Source organism: Sus scrofa, chromosome 2, assembly GCF_000003025.6.
Source record: "Sus scrofa isolate TJ Tabasco breed Duroc chromosome 2, Sscrofa11.1, whole genome shotgun sequence".
NCBI lineage: Eukaryota > Metazoa > Chordata > Mammalia > Artiodactyla > Suidae > Sus > Sus scrofa.
Genome location: NC_010444.4, coordinates 25266345 through 25283995, shown reverse-complemented (window position 1 = coordinate 25283995; position 17651 = coordinate 25266345). Strand labels below are relative to the sequence as shown.

General features: G+C 42.9%; 1 protein-coding gene and 1 long non-coding RNA gene across 7 annotated transcripts in view; both read left to right on the top strand.

The window, feature by feature from the left end:
* TRIM44 (tripartite motif containing 44) overlaps positions 1 to 8803 on the top strand; it is a 103546-nt gene extending 94743 nt beyond the window's left edge. The window contains exon 5 of the mRNA XM_003122865.4: positions 6901 to 8803. Coding sequence (XP_003122913.1) covers positions 6901 to 6931 — 31 coding nt within the window. The 3' untranslated portion in view covers positions 6932 to 8803. The remainder of the gene's footprint in view (positions 1 to 6900) is intronic.
* Positions 12365 to 17651, top strand: part of LOC102157601 — a 31166-nt gene continuing 25879 nt past the window's right edge. For all 6 annotated transcript variants that reach the window (XR_001306887.2, XR_002341513.1, XR_002341516.1 and 3 more), the window contains exon 1: positions 12365 to 16327. This is a non-coding gene — a long non-coding RNA (uncharacterized LOC102157601). The remainder of the gene's footprint in view (positions 16328 to 17651) is intronic.

Sequence of the window (17651 nt, the reverse complement as noted above, 5' to 3'; positions counted from 1 at the left end):
TCATGTAGCTTCTCTTGACCTCAGTGTTCCCATCTGTAGGATGAAGATAATAATACCTATCCTAAAGCTACTGTTGGGGTTTAGTGAGATTGCATGTATAAGTTGCTTAGCACAGTGCAGAAATCATTAAGTGAGTCATTAGCAAACAGTGGTTATTATTGAAGAAGAAACGGTTCATGGGATAAAGTGTCATGTGATCTGGAGAGAGAAGAGCCCTTCTCCCTGTTTCCTGTGACTTGCGAAGGAAGATGGAACAAGGCTGGTGCCATCTTAGACTTTAAGAACCACAATGGGGAGTTCCCTGGTGGCACAGTGGATTAAGGATCTGGCATTGTCACTGCTGTGGCTTGAGTGGCAGCTGTGGTACTTAAGTTCGATCCCTGGCCCTAGAATCTCTTCATGCTGCAGTCATGGCCAAAAAAAGAGCCACAATGAATTGAGAAATCATGGGCTTTCTGCCCATACTAGAGCTTACTGTGCTAGCGTCTGTACTAGATATTGATCAAGCCATACTATTCATCAACCTGGTATCTGGGCCCAGCCAGAAAAAGAGGCAAAAGAACTTGGAATGTCGAGGTCAGCCTTCAGCTTGAGCTGGAGAGGAATGGGGAAAGAGAGAAGTGCACAGGAAGCAAGAGAGGAAAAAAGTGTAAATGAGCACTAATTAATTAGCTCAGCAAATGTGTAAGTCAGAATTTTCATTTATAACGTGAAGCATCCTAATTTCCCAGCTGAGAAAACTGGGTCCCAGAATCACACAGCAGAGCCAGAATTAGAACTCTGAAGTCCTCTCATGTTTTTCTCAGTTAACTCAGGATAAGCTGAGGACATTTTACTTTAGTTTGTATTTATATATCTTTTAAACCTTATACTTATGTTCCTTAAAATTAATTTGTATTAGTTCTACACATAGCAGCTAAATATATAAGTTCTTATTCCTTAACCTCCTCACTTTCAGCCCAGGCTGTTGAGACAGGTGACATGGGAGACAAAAGTGTCAGTTCTGCTCTTGTCTAGTGGAGGAGTGTTTCTGGATCTGGGTATTTGGCCCACCCCCACCTCAGGCTGGGCTGATCGCACACTTCCTGAAACTGAGCACCACAGTCTCAGGTGATGAATGGAGACTTCCCAGTTAGTTTCTTTTTTCTTTTTTTTTTTTTTTTTGTCTTTTTTTTTTGCTACTTCTTGGGCCACTCCCACGGCATATGGAGGTTCCCAGGCTAGGGGTCTAATCGGAGCTGTAGCCACCAGCCTACGTCAGAGCCACAGCAACGCGGGATCCGAGCCGCGTCTGCAACCTACACCACAGCTCACGGCAACGCCGGATCGTTAACCCACTGAGCAAGGGCAGGGACCGAACCCGCAACCTCATGGTTCCTAGTCGGATTCGTTAACCACTGCGCCACGACGGGAACTCCCCCAGTTAGTTTCTTATGCTGTACCTATGTGGCTTCATTTTCGAAGATGCTGCCTCTCTCTTTTTGAATCTCAACCGAATCTAGCCTCCCTTCTTTGTTCATACCTCTTAACTTCTCCATCTTCTTGAGTTAATAATACTTTTACAGCAATAATTAATAAAGAGCCAAGGACTCAACAGTATGAGTGATGCTAAATCAAATTAAGTTTTATTATATTCTCTGGAAAAGAAGCTATTTAACTTACGAGACCAGAATGTCTACCCACCTCATTTATTCATTATTTCTCTTATAAGCCTCCATTTCTGGGGACTAAAGCTGAAAAACAGAGCTGCCTGACTACATGGATCATCTAAAAACTTGTCAGGCAGTGAAACACTCCTTGGTCCTAATCACTCTTTCAGCAAATGTGTAGAGGCTGAATACGACTGGGGCTTGTGGCATGCCTCTAACCACTCCTTCAATTTCACAGGCACCCAGGACTTTTGCTCATGAGGTGGTGTGCCTGATGACACAGGGGACATAGCATCCTGCTGACTGGGCTTCCTAGTCCCGTTCTGTCAGCTGGACCCCTGCCCCTCGTCAGGGAGGTGTCACATGTCGAATCACTCTCCCAGTCATGATTTAGGAACTCTCGGTTCCTTTAGTTAAACTTTTTGTTCTTATAACCCCTAAAATAATCTAGAAAAAAATATGTGCTTTCTTGCCCATTTTTTAAGGTAACTCCTAAAACTATATATCAAGTTTAGATAGTTGAAAAGGATGTTATTTCTAACAGACTGTGTAGTGTGAGCTTTATATACATTTTTATCAAAACTTTGGCACTACAGATTTAGTTTATTAAATTTACAGGTGAGATCCACTGTATAATTTCATTGGCAAAGAGGGTTTTTATGATCAAACCATCCAGCCATATCAGTCTTACTTTCTGTCAGATCCAAGTCTGGTTTCATTTTTTTTTCAATTAAAATAAACATATTAGTATATACGTCATGACAACCATCTCACTTCTGAATATGAATTCTTTGATCTGTGGATAGACAGATAAGGCCACACAGCTTTGCCAAATGTTTACTACCTGGATGAAATAAGGGACTGTAACCTTCATTGTTTGCTACCCTGCTCTCCTAGGACTCTTTTTAGAAGCAAGGCATTCTAAAATTTCACCATGGTAGGAGTCAGGAGGACGAGGGGTATGCATTTCTTTTCTGAGGCAGGAGTAAGGTGATTGTAAAAGTGAGAGTGGCTGAAGAGAGAACCTGCAGATCACTGGCATGTTCTGGGAAAGGTCAGTTTTAAGAAAGAGTATGTATGGAAGATAAGGATCTGGAGATTGATTTCCTCTGAATTAGCAATGACCAAATACCTCCTGGAAGGTCGTTATGTGCCACAAAAAGAAAGGTACGTGTACTGCAGTTTTAAAACCACTGCTTTTAGATAACAACAGCACTTTCAGCCTGTGACGGAGGCCAGTTAACTGGCTTCACTCGACAGCTGTCCTCAGCCATGTTTGGCAGGGACTGACTTTTCTAGAGACCTGTCAAATAGAAGGGTCAGAGCCATGCACTCAGCCTTTTTTTCTATTCGATGTCTGCACTTTGTTAGGTCTGGAGTTGTCATTTTAAAAAAATCTCTCTAAGCAAAGAAAGCACTGTTGCACTCCAGAAATTTAAGGATATCTGGGGATAGGAGTGTACTTGCTGTGGAATGTAGCATTTCGGATGCCAGAAGATTGACATTGAAGGGAAGTTAATAGGAGGCAGGTATTGATTCTGGGTAAGAAGGAAGCAGGTTGAAGATAGAAGCCAACACTTTGAAGTATTTATATTGCATGAAATACATAAAACTTTCACAATAGCCATGTAAGATACACATTATTACCATGAGGAAACTGAGACTCAGAGAGGTTGAGCAAGTCACCCAAGGTCCTGCCACTCATTAGTGCCAGAGCAGGGATTTGAACCTAGTTTAGTTTGGTGACTTAAGCCAGTGCATAATGCTACTTCTCTCGGTAATTACCTACTACAGAATGGGCTATCTCACACCTCTAGATTATTTTCAAAACAACAGTAACAAGACAGACACAAAATTTCAGTACCCACCGAGTACCACTCCAATTATAAATCCAAATGTGAATGGTAGATGTTTCAGAGGCCGATAAGTGGCTGAAATGGGAGACTGTGTTACTTACCTTGGAGAAAGTAAAAACTCTAGGCTATTGAAGATAAAAATCTTATGAACACAGACCAGATTATACACAGAGTGAAGAAGGAACGTTCAGATGATAACTCACACTAATTACACTGTGTGACCCTTCAGGAGAAACCACACACAAGGTGAACAAAAATCTGTGTTACAGACGCAGTTATGACTTTCCTTCTTCTTCATTGTTACAAAAAACAGGTTATTAATTATGAAAATGAATATGCTTTATTCAATGCTGGACAAAAAATGTCCCTCTCCCCCCATCCCCTCCCCTTACCCCCGGCCTCCCCCCATCCCCTCCCCTTACCCCCGGCCTCTCCCACCTACTAGGCTGTGAAGTCTATGAGGGCAACTGCTGTGATGTCATCTTTCTCACTGTTGTGCCTAGCATCATGCCAAACACAAAGTAGAGAATGATAGTTCAGAATCCTAGAGTCTCATGCATTTAAACTATGAGACAAGCTATATCATTCAGGCCCAAGAACAAATCTCTTTTTTTTTTTTTTTTTTTTTTTTTTTTTTTTTGTCTTTTGTCTTTTTGTCTTTTGTTGTTGTTGTTGCTATTTCTTGGGCCGCTCCCGCGGCATATGGAGGTTCCCAGGCTAGGGTTGAATCGGAGCTGTAGCCACCGGCCTATGCCAGAGCCACAGCAACGCGGGATCCGAGCCGCGTCTGCAGCCTACACCACAGCTCACGGCAATGCTGGATCGTTAACCCACTGAGCAAGGGCAGGGACCGAACCCACAACCTCATGGTTCCTAGTCGGATTCGTTAACCACTGCGCCACGACAGGAACTCCACAAATCTCTTTTAAGGTAAGGAGGAAAGGTTTAATCAGTCAGGGCTTCTGATCTTTTCCCCAAGTAAACTCTGCAAGTCTTATAGTAAGGGACTGGCAACTTGAAAAGAACTTAATTTATTTATATTTTATTATACTCCATTTTGGAGGGTTGTTGACCTCTTTGTGAATATGGTGGAAATTACAGTTCCTCTCAGACAAAGGAATACACAAACAAAATTTCGTATTCAATTTCAGTAGGTTCATGAACCCTTTAAACTATGCATCTAAAGTTAAGAAGGCTAAAAAGTGAACCACAGTTTAAGGAAAGGGCACATGCTTAACACTAGACCTCTCATATTTGAAGGAAAATTGACAGAAGAACATTGAGCTTGCTTTAGATTATAATACCAAAGGGGAGAATATGGCGCTGGTTCCAACTGTGCCTTGATTCTAGTGAAATTCTTTCATGAAAGACCCTTTGTTTCCTTTGGGACAGATGCCATCAAACATTGTTCCTTAATGATGGTCCACTGTCCAGCCCTTCATCCCATGAGTGAACAACAGGCAGAAAAAGAGCATGGAAATTGGGCACAGTTTAAATCGTGATAATTGCTGAGTTGGTTCTTTTGGCTTCTAGAGTTTAGTTACCTTAATTTCAGGCTTCTTGTCTTGAAATGTTTTCACCCCTAGCAGGAAAACTACAGGTCTGTTGCCTGGGATGTTTTTCCTTAAAGTCTTTCCCAATTGCATGCAAAAAAGCACAGATTTTATATAGACATAGGTAACCCCTTGTGAAATAAAAACATTTCCAGGTCATAGCTGGGAGCTGATGCACACTAGGCCTTTCCTCTTCCCTAACTTCTGTCTCTAACCAAAGGATTGTACCTCCCTTCCAGGTGTCCTAGACTGACTGCTTCAGACTTTAGCCAAAACTAATCCTTAAGTTTTAAGAACACAGATCTTACTGTGTGACCAAAGACTTTACATCTTTCAGAGCTTCACTTTCTTCATCTGCCAAGTGAAAAGAACAGCAATAGTAGTAATAGTCCCTACATCCTAGGATTGTTGTGGGGAGTATGAGAAAGACTAGGCCAGGAGCCCTGAGCTCAGTGCCCCAGCACAGTTGATCCGTTTGGTTCTTATTATTGTTTGAAGTACAGTGGCCTCTGGAAGTGTGGAGGAGAAACCAGACAAGTTTGCTACTTTTGTCCTTCTAAGTGTCCTAGGTCTTTTTCTGGCCCTGGTCCCTGTATCAACAATATTCACTCCCAGGATGAGCTAGGGAGGCTGTCACCCTGAGCAGCTGAGGTCTAGATGTGCCTGAGACTCACAACTCATTTTTTGGCCACTGAAATACACTGACATCTAGGATGCCCTGGTCAAGACAGTCAAAGACATTCCTTTCAACCCTTTCTGACCTTCCCTTCCAACCCTTTCTCTCCTTCTCTTCCTATTGTTTTTATTTCTCACTTCCTTTTTAAAACAACTGTTTATTGAACACTTTTGTATGCTTAGCACTGGACTAGTGCTAGATAAATAGTAGTCAATAAAACAGACAGTATTGCTCCTCTTTTATGCCCTGGTGCAGGGGAGAGGGGAGAGTAAATAGCAAAGAGATGATCCTTTAGGATATGGTAAGGGCTGTGAAAGAAGCAAGATGGACTTGGAGAATAACCAGGAAGTCTGGGGGTTCCCATTGTGACTCAACAGGTTGAGAACCCAATAATAGCATCTGTGAGGATGTGGGTTCAATCCCTGGCCTTGCTCAGTGGGTTAAGAATCCCAAGTTCCACAAGCTGCAGTGTAGGTCACAGACTCGGCTCAGATCCTGTGTTGCTGTGGTTGTGGTGTAGGCTAGCAGCTGCAGCTCTGATTCAACATCTAGCCCAAGAACTTCCATATGCTGCAGGTATGGCAGTTTAAAAAAAAAAAAAAAAAAAAAAGAGTAACCAGGAAGGCTGACTTAGAGTACCTCCTCTGAAGAGGTGATGTCTGAACCCAGCACTTCTCCCTGTGGCATGAATTGAAACCTTGGCTTTATTACAAGCGAGAAATATCATTGGGTGTGCGGAACAATAGCTTCTCTTTGTTTTTCTCTTCTAACAGTAGACGACTTTAAGGTTTGGGGGAAGTCAAAGCCCTGGTTATTACTAGCAATTTATTTTGTCAAGTTTTAAAAATAATTATGACCCTCCCCTGCTCCTTTAAATAGCTGTTTGCTTACTGCGTACCAGGCACAGTGTGTTTTACATGTGTTATCATACTTATTTCTCCAATATACTAAGAAAGCAGGTTTTACTATCATCATTATCACTGCTGTCAAATGAAATCAGAAAGCAAAGAAGCCAAGTGACTCGCCTACTACCGTAGTGCCCAGCAGGGTAGGGTTAGGACCGGAATCCAGGTGAGTCTGACAGCAGAGCCTGCGCCGCCCTCAGTAGACTAGGCTGCCTCCCTTATTTCCATCTCTTAACTCACCTGCTCTCCTTTCCTTTGTAGTGGTGCCAGTGAAGAAGAAGAGGACACATGAAGGCCTGCCATCCCCGGTGGAAAATCATCCCTTCCCCTTGTGTGTATGTGACAGCGTGTATGTAACAGCTTCTCACTCCTGTGAAAACTGCCCAGCAACAAACGTACTTCTACCAGATACGTCCCCAGATCCACAGCAAGCAAATAGCTCTCCAAGGGATGACCAGTTTTACTGTTACTGACTGTGCCTCTCATTCTCTTACCGTGGTAGGTCAAGGAAAGGTGCGCCTTTGATCAGTTAGGACCAGTTAAACAGTCCTTCAGGTGATCCCTCCATGGCTGCTTTGAACTTACTCAGGAAAGCCAGCCCTTGTAATATTGTATACCCAAACAGCATCACTTCATTAGGAAGGATCTGGCATAATCTCGAAGGGCAGTCAAAATTTGTTTCCCTACCTGCTAATAAAACCCCACTTCATTATTATTGAGGCATGAAATAAATGAGGGGAAAGTAGGGCCCAATCAACCCACGTAGTTAGTCTCTAAAATTCCAGTATGCATCTGTGAAAATGTAGTTTCATGAAATAAGATGGATGGCTTGAAAACAGAGAAAGAGTTAAAAGTTAGAAATATAGAGAGATATTTTTAGTACATGAGGTTATCCAGGACTTCAGATTCATAATTCAGTGCTGTGGAAGTGAAAAGAAAAAAAAAAAAAAAGATTGAAGAAGTAGGAAGGAAATGACTTTTAAAAAAAAGGGACCAAAGAGATTTGATTAAAAGTTGACATTGAAATCAGTATTTCTGAACTCAAATTGCCTGAGTTCCAAAGGGGTCACTAAAGGATCTGATGGAACCTGAATTATTTGGGTGGATTCTGAGGTTTTATGGGTCTTGTCACAACATAAAAGGCTGAAATGTGTGCTACCAAACGGGAATTTTCAGTGTAGGTTTTGCTCCTGCTCTCCTAGCTTAGCCTAATTTGGCTTAAACTCAGCGTGGGGAGAATCCCTGGACTCCGTGGTGTGTTGATTGCACTGGCTCCCAGCAGGTACACCTTCCTGTTACTGCAGCGGGGACCTCTCCCGGTGCTCCCCGCCCACAGGCCTCCGGCTCACCTGCTGTGCCCTGGCTCTCTCCCCTTAGAGACATGAGCAGAGACAGCCCGTGGCTGGACTCCAGCCTTTCCACACTCCCAAATCACATTTCCTTAAAACCAAGTTTTTTACTCCCAAGTAAGCAGTGATGTGCTAGGGAACACAAAACTGCAGACTAAAAAATACATCTTCTGAAATATCAGTTTTACTTAAGAAATGGTTTGGACTTGGGGAGTAACATTATTTTTTTGATAAAACAAACACAATTGTATTGTGAAATAGCATGTTCATACATATAAACAGTAAAGGTAAAATGGGAGGCTTCGCAGAGAATTTGTATTTGCAAGTGGGGCACGTGTTCCCCCTCCTCTGCCTGTAGTAGTATTTTGGTGTTCACTTCTGAGAAGTACAGTTGGAACCATATCCACGCAGCCTTAGGGTTTCTGCTGACTCAGGGCCTAGACTTCTAGTGCCTCTGAGGCAGAACCAAAGAAGCCTGCATTGGGGGAAACTCTTCCTTTTCTGTCTGCCTGCCTGTGACCTGTGTACCTGTCACAAAGCTTTAGGCCCAACTGATGTGTGTGTGCAGGATGGTTTTAGGGATAAACCATATTTACTGTAGGAATCCTATTTATATCACTGTTCAGTCCTGTGCATGCTATGAAATGATTATTTCTTTGAGGCCAGGAAGCTATTAGGCATATATGCTTCTGTGTTAGGATTACCCTGGCTCACTAAATATGTCAGGATGCTGGGGCTGAGAGTAGTTTGGGCTGTTCAAAAAAAAAAAAGTATTTTTCACTCAAACCAGAGACCAATAAATGGCTAAGACATTTTCGGTGCTTTAATCTTTCTGCCTGCAAAGACTGGAGAATTTGGTATACCACTAATTACAACCCCCAACCACACCCAGTGAAACTATCCCTAAAGGAGGACCAGTGGTCATTCTTAAAAGAGTTTAAAAATCCAGAAGATTAAGAAGACTTTAGGATTTTGAAGCTTGTGTTGTCTTTTCCCAATAATTATTGTTTAATCTCCAAGTATTAGCCTTATCTTAGCAATGGACTGCAGTGGACAGGTAGATCATTGGCTCCTCCACAGCTTATCATATGTTATTATTTTAAGTCAGTATTTGGGAAACCCAGGCATTTATGCAGTGGATATGAATGAAGATATAAAAGTACATGCCAGCCTGTCTCAATGAATTATCATATCTCTGTAATCCTCAAGGAAAGCACTTTTGCTTTTACTTAGAAAGGATTTCAGATTTACTTAGAAAGGGCTCCTGTTGTCTTCAGCACCTGATAAAACTTTAACCAGGGAAGCATTAAACACAACACAGCACCTTCTGCCCAGGCTCCTGAGTTCCTGCCAGCAGCATTTATCAATCTAAGAACTTGGGTGCTTCCTGCAGTGGTACCAGCTTCCCCAAAGCTGGAGCGTGCTGCTCAGCCTTAATCCCCAGCATGTGGAGGCTTCCTTCCTGCCAGGTCAGTAAGAGTTTGAGTGCTCAGAATTGTGTCCTGTCTGGCTACAGGGTCTGTGGAAACCTCTGGGGAGAAGTCATCAAGGGAGGCAGGTGATGAATGTCTTCAGATTGAATTGGGTCCTCAGAGTAATTCCTGGCTGCCTTCCAAAGGTTGGGTATCTGGAGGCTAAGAGGGGGTTTGTCCTTTGATTTGATGTCATTAGATCCAGGGCAATTCCAAGAAGTGCTTGGAGTCTCTGCTCTGACAGCCCAGAAAGGGACATGGCCTCTGAACCAGACCCCGTACTTGCGCCTCATCTCTCAGGTGATAGATAATACATATTCGGAGAGCAAGTCACTTGCCTGGAGTTACACAGCTAGGAAGTGTTAAAGTCAGGTTTTATCCTCGGCTCTTCCTAACTCTCTGCATGCTCAAAACACAGAGGGAGAAGAGGGCTGCAGGGTCCCCCACCACAATCTGACAGCTCCACCCTTTCTCTCAGTTGCACTTCATGGCTGTAGTTTGGACTCAGAAAGGGCATCAGGGTAACCTCACTCTTCAGATACATTGGGTACACAGTGCCTACTTGAGCCTGCCCCCAGGAGCAGGGGGAGATCTTTCCTTTGTGCTGCCATCCCCCTTAAATACAGTGTCTTTAGACCTTTGGGAGTATGGAACTTCTCAGAAATGGTCAAAGTGAAAGCGTGTTCTCTCTAACTTAATTTGAAATGGCTGCTGCTGCACTGCTGCGGAAAAGGAAATCTTCATATTTTAGTAAACCCAGCCAGTCTCTGCTCGGAGGATGTGGTAATTCAAAGTCCAGTGAATATAGATTTTCCTCCTGATACCTGAAGTGTGTACACACACACACACACACACACACACACATACACACACACACACGCAATTTAACAACTAAGGGAGATTCAAAGCAGCCCCTCATTATCTTGCCTACCACTGCAGCGGTTTCTGCCAACCCTGATTACAAGTATCACCAGATAAATGGAGCTTAGGTGCTTGCTTACAAGATGTTTACAAAAAGAGCAACTCCTTGGCAAAGCTTGTCAGCTCCCAAAGTTTTGAGCCAAGGTGACAGCCCTGAAGGAAATTGCACCCCAGCCCTCCTCCACCATGCCTGATGACGTGGGGAATGTGGCTACCCAGCCATTTTGGCGACGGGAGAGTCTGAGCCTCCAGTCAGGCCTGAGGGCTCAGCTGCAGAGTCCACGACTAGTGGGAGTGGTGGGGCTGTGGAAATCCGCTCCTCCTCCTAGAAAATATTCTCTTGCCAGTACCTGAAATTCCACACTCGTGGAATGGCTTTTCGATGAGAAAATCCGTTGGGGGAAGCTTCACATCTCATGCATATTGCCTAACCCAGCAGTGTTTCTGAAGCCCCAGCCCATCCCAAAAGCTCTAAGGCCTACACAGTCCTGTCCTCTGGGGGCCTGCCTAGTAAAACAGTGGCATTTGGACCTGAGAATACTCTAGAAACAGCAGAACAAGTGCCAGAGCAGAAAAAATAAAAATTAAGATACTTGCAGGTATACTGGTATTAAAAAAAAAAAATGCCACGTAGTCTTTCTGAGCTTGATATGACCTTGAGGGTACAGTAGATTTATACTTAATGGGACTTAAGCCTGACTAGTCTTTCCACAGGGATAGGCCACACTGCATGGGTGGAGAGGACGAGTGGATCCATTGTCCTCTGCCTGTGATCCTGTGCACACAATCACATTCCCTCCCAAGCCATCTTCCCTTTCACCCTTTACATTAAACAAGGGAACACTCAATCTTTCAAGAGAATTACACGTTTGAGTTAATGTTTCAGTATATCATTTTCATACTGTAAATTATTTTGTAAGAGAGATTTACCGCTATCCCAGGATGTTTGGACTCAGCGCCCCTGTGCATTTGGAAATCAATAAACTATTACTGGAAATACCATTTGTCTCTCCGAGTTGGGCACAAAGGGCCCTGCTAGGTGTAAATATTCATGATGGTCTGCATTCTTAACTGTGACAATCCTGGAGATGATGGTGTTTGGGTTATGAGAGAGGAACACTCATTCGCCCCGGACTTCTGAGTAGCTTAGGAGGTTTCTGGAAAGTGGCAAAAGGACAGACTTAAAGTCATTGTTATTTAAAGAGGTGTTTTCTCCTCAAAGTGAAATGATCCATGCCTGGGTTAAATTTTCTGAGCAAAGTAGATTATAGCCTTAAGAATGCTCGGTCCTAAATGATGTTTTCAATGAAATAACATAAAAGTTTTGCAATTTGGATTAACCAGAGGGGCGGTCAAATTTTAATTTTTACTGTCTTTTCTAGAAAAAAAAAATCTTCATAGAGCAGATTACAGTTAGGCCAGGAAAATCATCTTTGAAGAACCTTAGAAGTACGCACTTGATGAAGAGATGAAGAGAAGTACGCACTTGATGAAGAGATAGAATTAAGTTACAAATGAAGCAATTCTAGTCCAGTTTGTAATATTAGGAGCAGAGGATACATTGAAACCCAGAGGCAAAATGTGAAAACTCAAGATCGTAGATACTGTATGAATTAGAAAGTACAAGTCATACCTAATGGCATTAAAATTCAATTTTTAAAAACATCATTAAAACCCACCAGCAGGAGTTCCCGTCTTGGCGCAGTGGTTAACGAATCCGACTAGGAACCATGAGGTCGCGGGTTCGGTCCCTGCCCCTTGCTCAGTGGGTTAACGATCCGGCGTTGCCGTGAGCTGTGGTGTAGGTTGCAGACGCGGCTCGGATCCTTCGTTGCTGTGGCTCTGGCGTAGGCCGGTGGCTACAGCTCCGATTCAACCCCTAGCCTGGGAACCTCCATATGCCGAGGGAGCGGCCCAAGAGATAGCAACAACAACAACAACAACAACAAAAAAAAAGACAAAAAAAAAAAAAAAAAAAAACCCCACCAGCAAGAGTGTCTGGAGAAGCTGCAGTTTATGAACCTTGCTCTAAAAAATTTTTAACACGTTTGTCTCCATCAAACTCCTTTAGTTAGTTGGGGACTGTGTGAAGTTTAGAGAAATTAGTCAAGATAGGGTGCTGGAGCAAGTCAGTCACTCAGGGTCACCCAGTGAGCCATGCTGAGACAGCCGGGCCAGCAGACTTTCTGTCTCCTGTAGAAATCATTAGGTCCTACTTCCTCCCTCCCCAGTTGCTGAGGACACTTCTGCCTGGTGGGATGGGATTGCCAAGCACTGTAGTACTGGGGAGGCTCAGTGTTTTAATGAACCACAATGTGTTTGGAGGTTCTCTTCTCTACTTCCTGGTGCCAATATCTCAGTACCACATCCCATTGCCCCAGCCCTTTCTCATTTTATTGTCTTTCCCTTTGAAAGCTACAACTCTTGATTTTGTTTCATTGATCTTTGCTTGGTCCAACTTACAGGTGGCTCCATTTCCTTTATACTCATAAAAGTGTGAAATTGCAGCTGGTCTGGAGGATCTCCTGGCCTTAAGAGGGCATCAGAGGTAGGTACACTGCGTAGAAAGTCAGGCTGCCAGTCTTAGTAAGTGAAGAAGGTGTCACAAAAAACAAAATGAAAGGCTGCTTGAAGTCAATAACTGGCTGGGCTGAGTATCTGTCCTTGTTACATAGTGCAGTGTTCAGGCTAAATCATTCATTGTTATTTATAATAATAGCTACCATTTAGTGAGTTCTTTTCTGGGCCAGACACTGTCGCAGTTGCTTTTTACTTTATCTTATTTACTTCTTAACAGCACTGATTTTATTAGTGCATTCTCTGTTTTATTGCTTAGGAATCAGAGAGTTAAATACTATGCCCAAGGTCACACCCTAATAAATGAGAAGCTAGGATTTAAAAAATACCCAGGTCTGGCAGACTTTACACCTCTGCTCTCAACCTCTCCTCTCCAGCTCTACTGATTCCACTTTGTACTGGTGAATAATATCCCCTACCCATCCCCTCCCCACAAACACATATGGTATGGCCTTGGGACAAAAGAATTTGCCTTTTTTAGACCTCATTTTGTATAGTTTGCAAAGTGCAGTGTATAGTGAGGGAAGGAGGACTGAGGACAGCAGTGAAATCCTCTTTTGACCTGAAACTTCACTTTTGGAAGGAGAAGACTATTAGATTGCTTTATCTCCTTTATTCCAAGGCCGTAAATAATGAAATCACCAGGAGAGGCAAAACCATGGCTTCTTTTGCCATAGTCTTAGAATCTCAAAAGTCGGCCAACTCTAGCACTGAGTCTATAATTTAATTAAACATCTTGAAGGCAGCTTGACATTAGGCCAGCTTCATATTCTTGGAAAGGGACTGCAAAAAGAGTTCGTCTGTTTTTATAGTTCATTTACTGAGTTGAGCCATCATGGCCACGGCATACCATTTGCCTTACAAAAATGGCCTACAACCTTCACACAATTTTAGGGAGTCTGTTGCAACTAACTCATTTAACTAGAGCTCAGCCATCTGTCAGCTTCACCTATCCCTATTTCTTAAACATGAAATCTACACAGATGGTTTGACGATTAGTAATTGAGGCAGAACTGGAAAAATCTGAAACCTTTGCTGAGGCTGTTCAAAAATGACTGAGTTCCCTGGTGGCCTAGTGGATTAAAGATCTGTCGTCACTGCTGTGGTTCAGGTTGCTGCTGTGGCACGGGTTCAGTCCCTGGCTCAGGAACTTCTTCATGCCATGGGTATATCCAAAAAAACAAAAATAAAACTGACTGAGAACTAAGAAATCAGTAAACAAGACGGCTGACCAGTTGAAATAAATATCATGAAGCAAACTCATAAGAAAAAGGCCATCTATCTACCCATAAAGCACCATACTCAGAACCTATTTATTCCTACTTCACACATAATTCTAAAGGTTTGCATCTGGTTTCTGAGCCTACAGCAGATTAAGGGTAAGAAACAGATTTCTAGCGGAAACTTAGGTCAAGATGGAAAAAGAGCTGACAGCAATAGAGAAGACAAAAAAAAAAAAAAAAAGTTAAAGTAGGCTAAAGAACCCAAAAAGCACTGTTTTAGGGAGGCATTTAGTGTCAAAAATAGCTCTCTACACATCTCAATTCTTCTTTCCTAACATCGTAGGACCATACAATTATATTTAAAATGATGGCCCTGGGCATCACACCTGAAGAAATTAAATTATGCCCAGAAGAAAGTAAGGATTTTCATATCAAACATTTTAGAAATATTTATATCACCAATGATGAAAACAAACAAAAAGAAACAAATTTCCCTTTTAGGGACTAAAGGAATAAACCTTTCGACTATCCAGAACATTTAGCTAAACAAAACAAAACATCTTCCTACCTGAGGTTTTTTTGGTTCCAGGAACGTCTTGTGTTTAGAGAATTTTTTTTTAAAAAAAAAAAAGCTTTGTAAGTGACTTTCATGCTACAGTGCTTTGCATATAATGGCATGAACAATGGAAGTGCCAAGTTTTCAATGTGATGAATAAAACTAATAACCAGAGTACAGGTCAAATTCTGTTACAACAAATACTGCTACTATAAAAATCACTTAAGCATCCCTGTTATCTCTAAGCCCCTGTCAATTGCCCATTTATTTGAAGCAATAGTCATTATAGCAAAATTGGGGTTATAACAAAAAGAAACTGGACCCTCACCACAAGTTGGATGTAACACAATTTAACCTGGAATAACAGATTCTCACTTGTATTTCTCCAGTTTTTTGCTGCAAGAAGAATAAATCTTATGCAGACATAATGCCAGCCTGGAAAGCTGGTATTTAGTAGTTGTTGCTAGGAGAAGAAAGAATCCAGAAGCAAAGGACACATGGAGCTGTGTGGCAGACCCTCACTAGTGAATTTGGTCTCCAGGGCCACTTTTGACCTTAATCCACATTGGAGCCATCAACCACAGAATCACTTGCTTCTAATAGTGAGGTAATGCTTATATTAAGCCCTAGAATGAAAACATGATTCATTTCCCATGGATCATTGAGCACTTTGTGGCAACCTGGGCCTGATCCGATGACCCCAAGATAAAGAAATTTAGAAGCATGTGACTGGAACTGTCCTTTCTCCTAAGATGCACTGCTTTCGACACTGCCTGATTGTAAAAGCACACGCCACGTTGCTTCTATGTAGAAATGATCCAAGTTAATCAGCTGCATTCCCTTTGCAAGGATTTTCCATGCCTCTCCATCTTTTGCTTGTGGTAATGATGAATTTCATCATTTGCTACAGGTTTTCTCTTTTTTCTACTTTCTTTTTGTCTTTCTCTTTCTTTGACCTAATTACTTCTTAATGACACTGCAACCACTACTTTGTAGCACCCGTAACAACAGAAGGGATTAAATCACAGTTCATATCTGAACAGTACAATCAGCAATAATAGGAAAAGGAGTGGGGAGGGAGAGGGAAATTGTCCACCTTTACCTGAAGATCATGCCTGGCTCAGACCCCAGATTCACATCATACTCTGAAGAAGTTCATAAATTCTGGGCTCTGCTCAGCCTGAGGAGGCAGGCAGTAGTATCCCATCCTCAGGGTGAGATGAGCGGTCTGTTGAAGTCACGCCGTTACAGAATACATCCTCCCCTGCTTGCTTTCCCTTCCCAAGCCAGCGTGTAGTTGAACATCGACATGTCCCAGGCCAGGAGGTCAGGTGGTAAAGAGCTTGAATGCTTTGCCTGGCTCTGGAAAACGTTGCGTCGGAGTGAGGTGCTCTGGCTTGCAGGCGGCCATTTGCTGCCTCACCGTTTTTAGCAGGATATCTGGAGATTACAGGCGTTAATTGAAAGTAACTTCTCTGTATTTGGTTTCTCTCCACACATTCAGGCTTCTGGGACCTTTGACCCAGTTGGATGGCTGTATCCTAGTATCAAATATAGCGTTTTCCAAATGGGAAGAACCATGATAGACAAGTAAGACTCCCCTTTGGCTTGGTGAGGGGTGGCAGTGGTGATGAGTGTCGGTGGGGTGACTGTGGGTGGAGATGATGGCAAAGACACCACCGATAACAACAAAAAAAGGGGATTTTCTCAACACTTAAGCCAGTTTCCCACTTGCTAACAGGTGGGTTCTGATCTGTTTTCTCTAAATTCCGTTTTTCCCTAGAAGATTCTGGCCTGTCTGATCAAAAAAGGGCATTCCTTCTGAGACCCTGTCTAGCCCACTTGTGGTTACACTATATTTGTCTGTTAATTTCATCAAAACTAGGTCACCTTTTAAGCCCCTTTCCCCACTCTGGCATGAGGACCAGACATGTGGAAGAAGAATTAGGTCACCTGGGGGTCCACTGTTGCATATGGTTAAGCGGTGTAAAGAAGCCAAGATTTCTAGAAGTGTCTGTCTTTTGCCATTTCCAAGATGGTGAGAAAATCCATCTGGAGTGTTTATGCCCCCCCTTGATAGCCAAGCCATGGGCTTTATTTTCTGTTGCACTGCTGAGGTTAGTCACTGCCCTCAGAAGAGACAATTTCACAATGACTTACTTGCTAATAATCAGTGGAACAGTCTCAGGAGGATGTGCACAACGGCTGTGTTTCTTCAGGCCTGGCACGTTGTCAAATGGCAGGCTTGCAGAACAAATGAGAGGCCTGGCCTGGTTCACAGGGCAGGCAGAGTGATCCAGAGTTCAGGCTTCCCCTGGCCTTTTATCCTCCCAGGCTCCTTCCTCTGCTCCTCCGCCTCTTCCGGTCTCTCCATCTGGAAACCATGAGCCTCATGGATTCCAGGCACAAATTCTCAGATTTCAGATGTTTGGGAAATTTCTTTGCTTGGGTCATTCTTCAAGAGTAAGAGAATTCAATTTGGGAGGAAGAGCAGCTGAGACCCTTCCACTGAAGAGAACATACATAAGGGGTGGATCCATCCCCTCACCCTCTCAGCTCCAAACCCTCACACAATGTCTGATTTCAGAAAAAATATCGCGATTTCCTCATGGGAGGGAACAGAATAGGAAAAACAAAATCTCCACTCATGGCAACTTATTTTTTTCCCTTCTGAGGTAACTGGCGTTAGATAGTTGTAACATAGGATGTAAATGATTTTGTGTGTGGTGTTGGGGAAGAGGCGGGTCTCTGAAGGGTAGACAGACCTAAGAGTGATGGAATGAAGTGAAAAGTAAAATGTAGCCTAAATTGTTCAGGAGAGACTGTTCACATTATAAACCGCTTACCCCCCGTGTTGCATCTCCAGGGCATAGAGCAAGGTGTGGTCTTTTGTCCTTGGAAAATGGAATGAGCT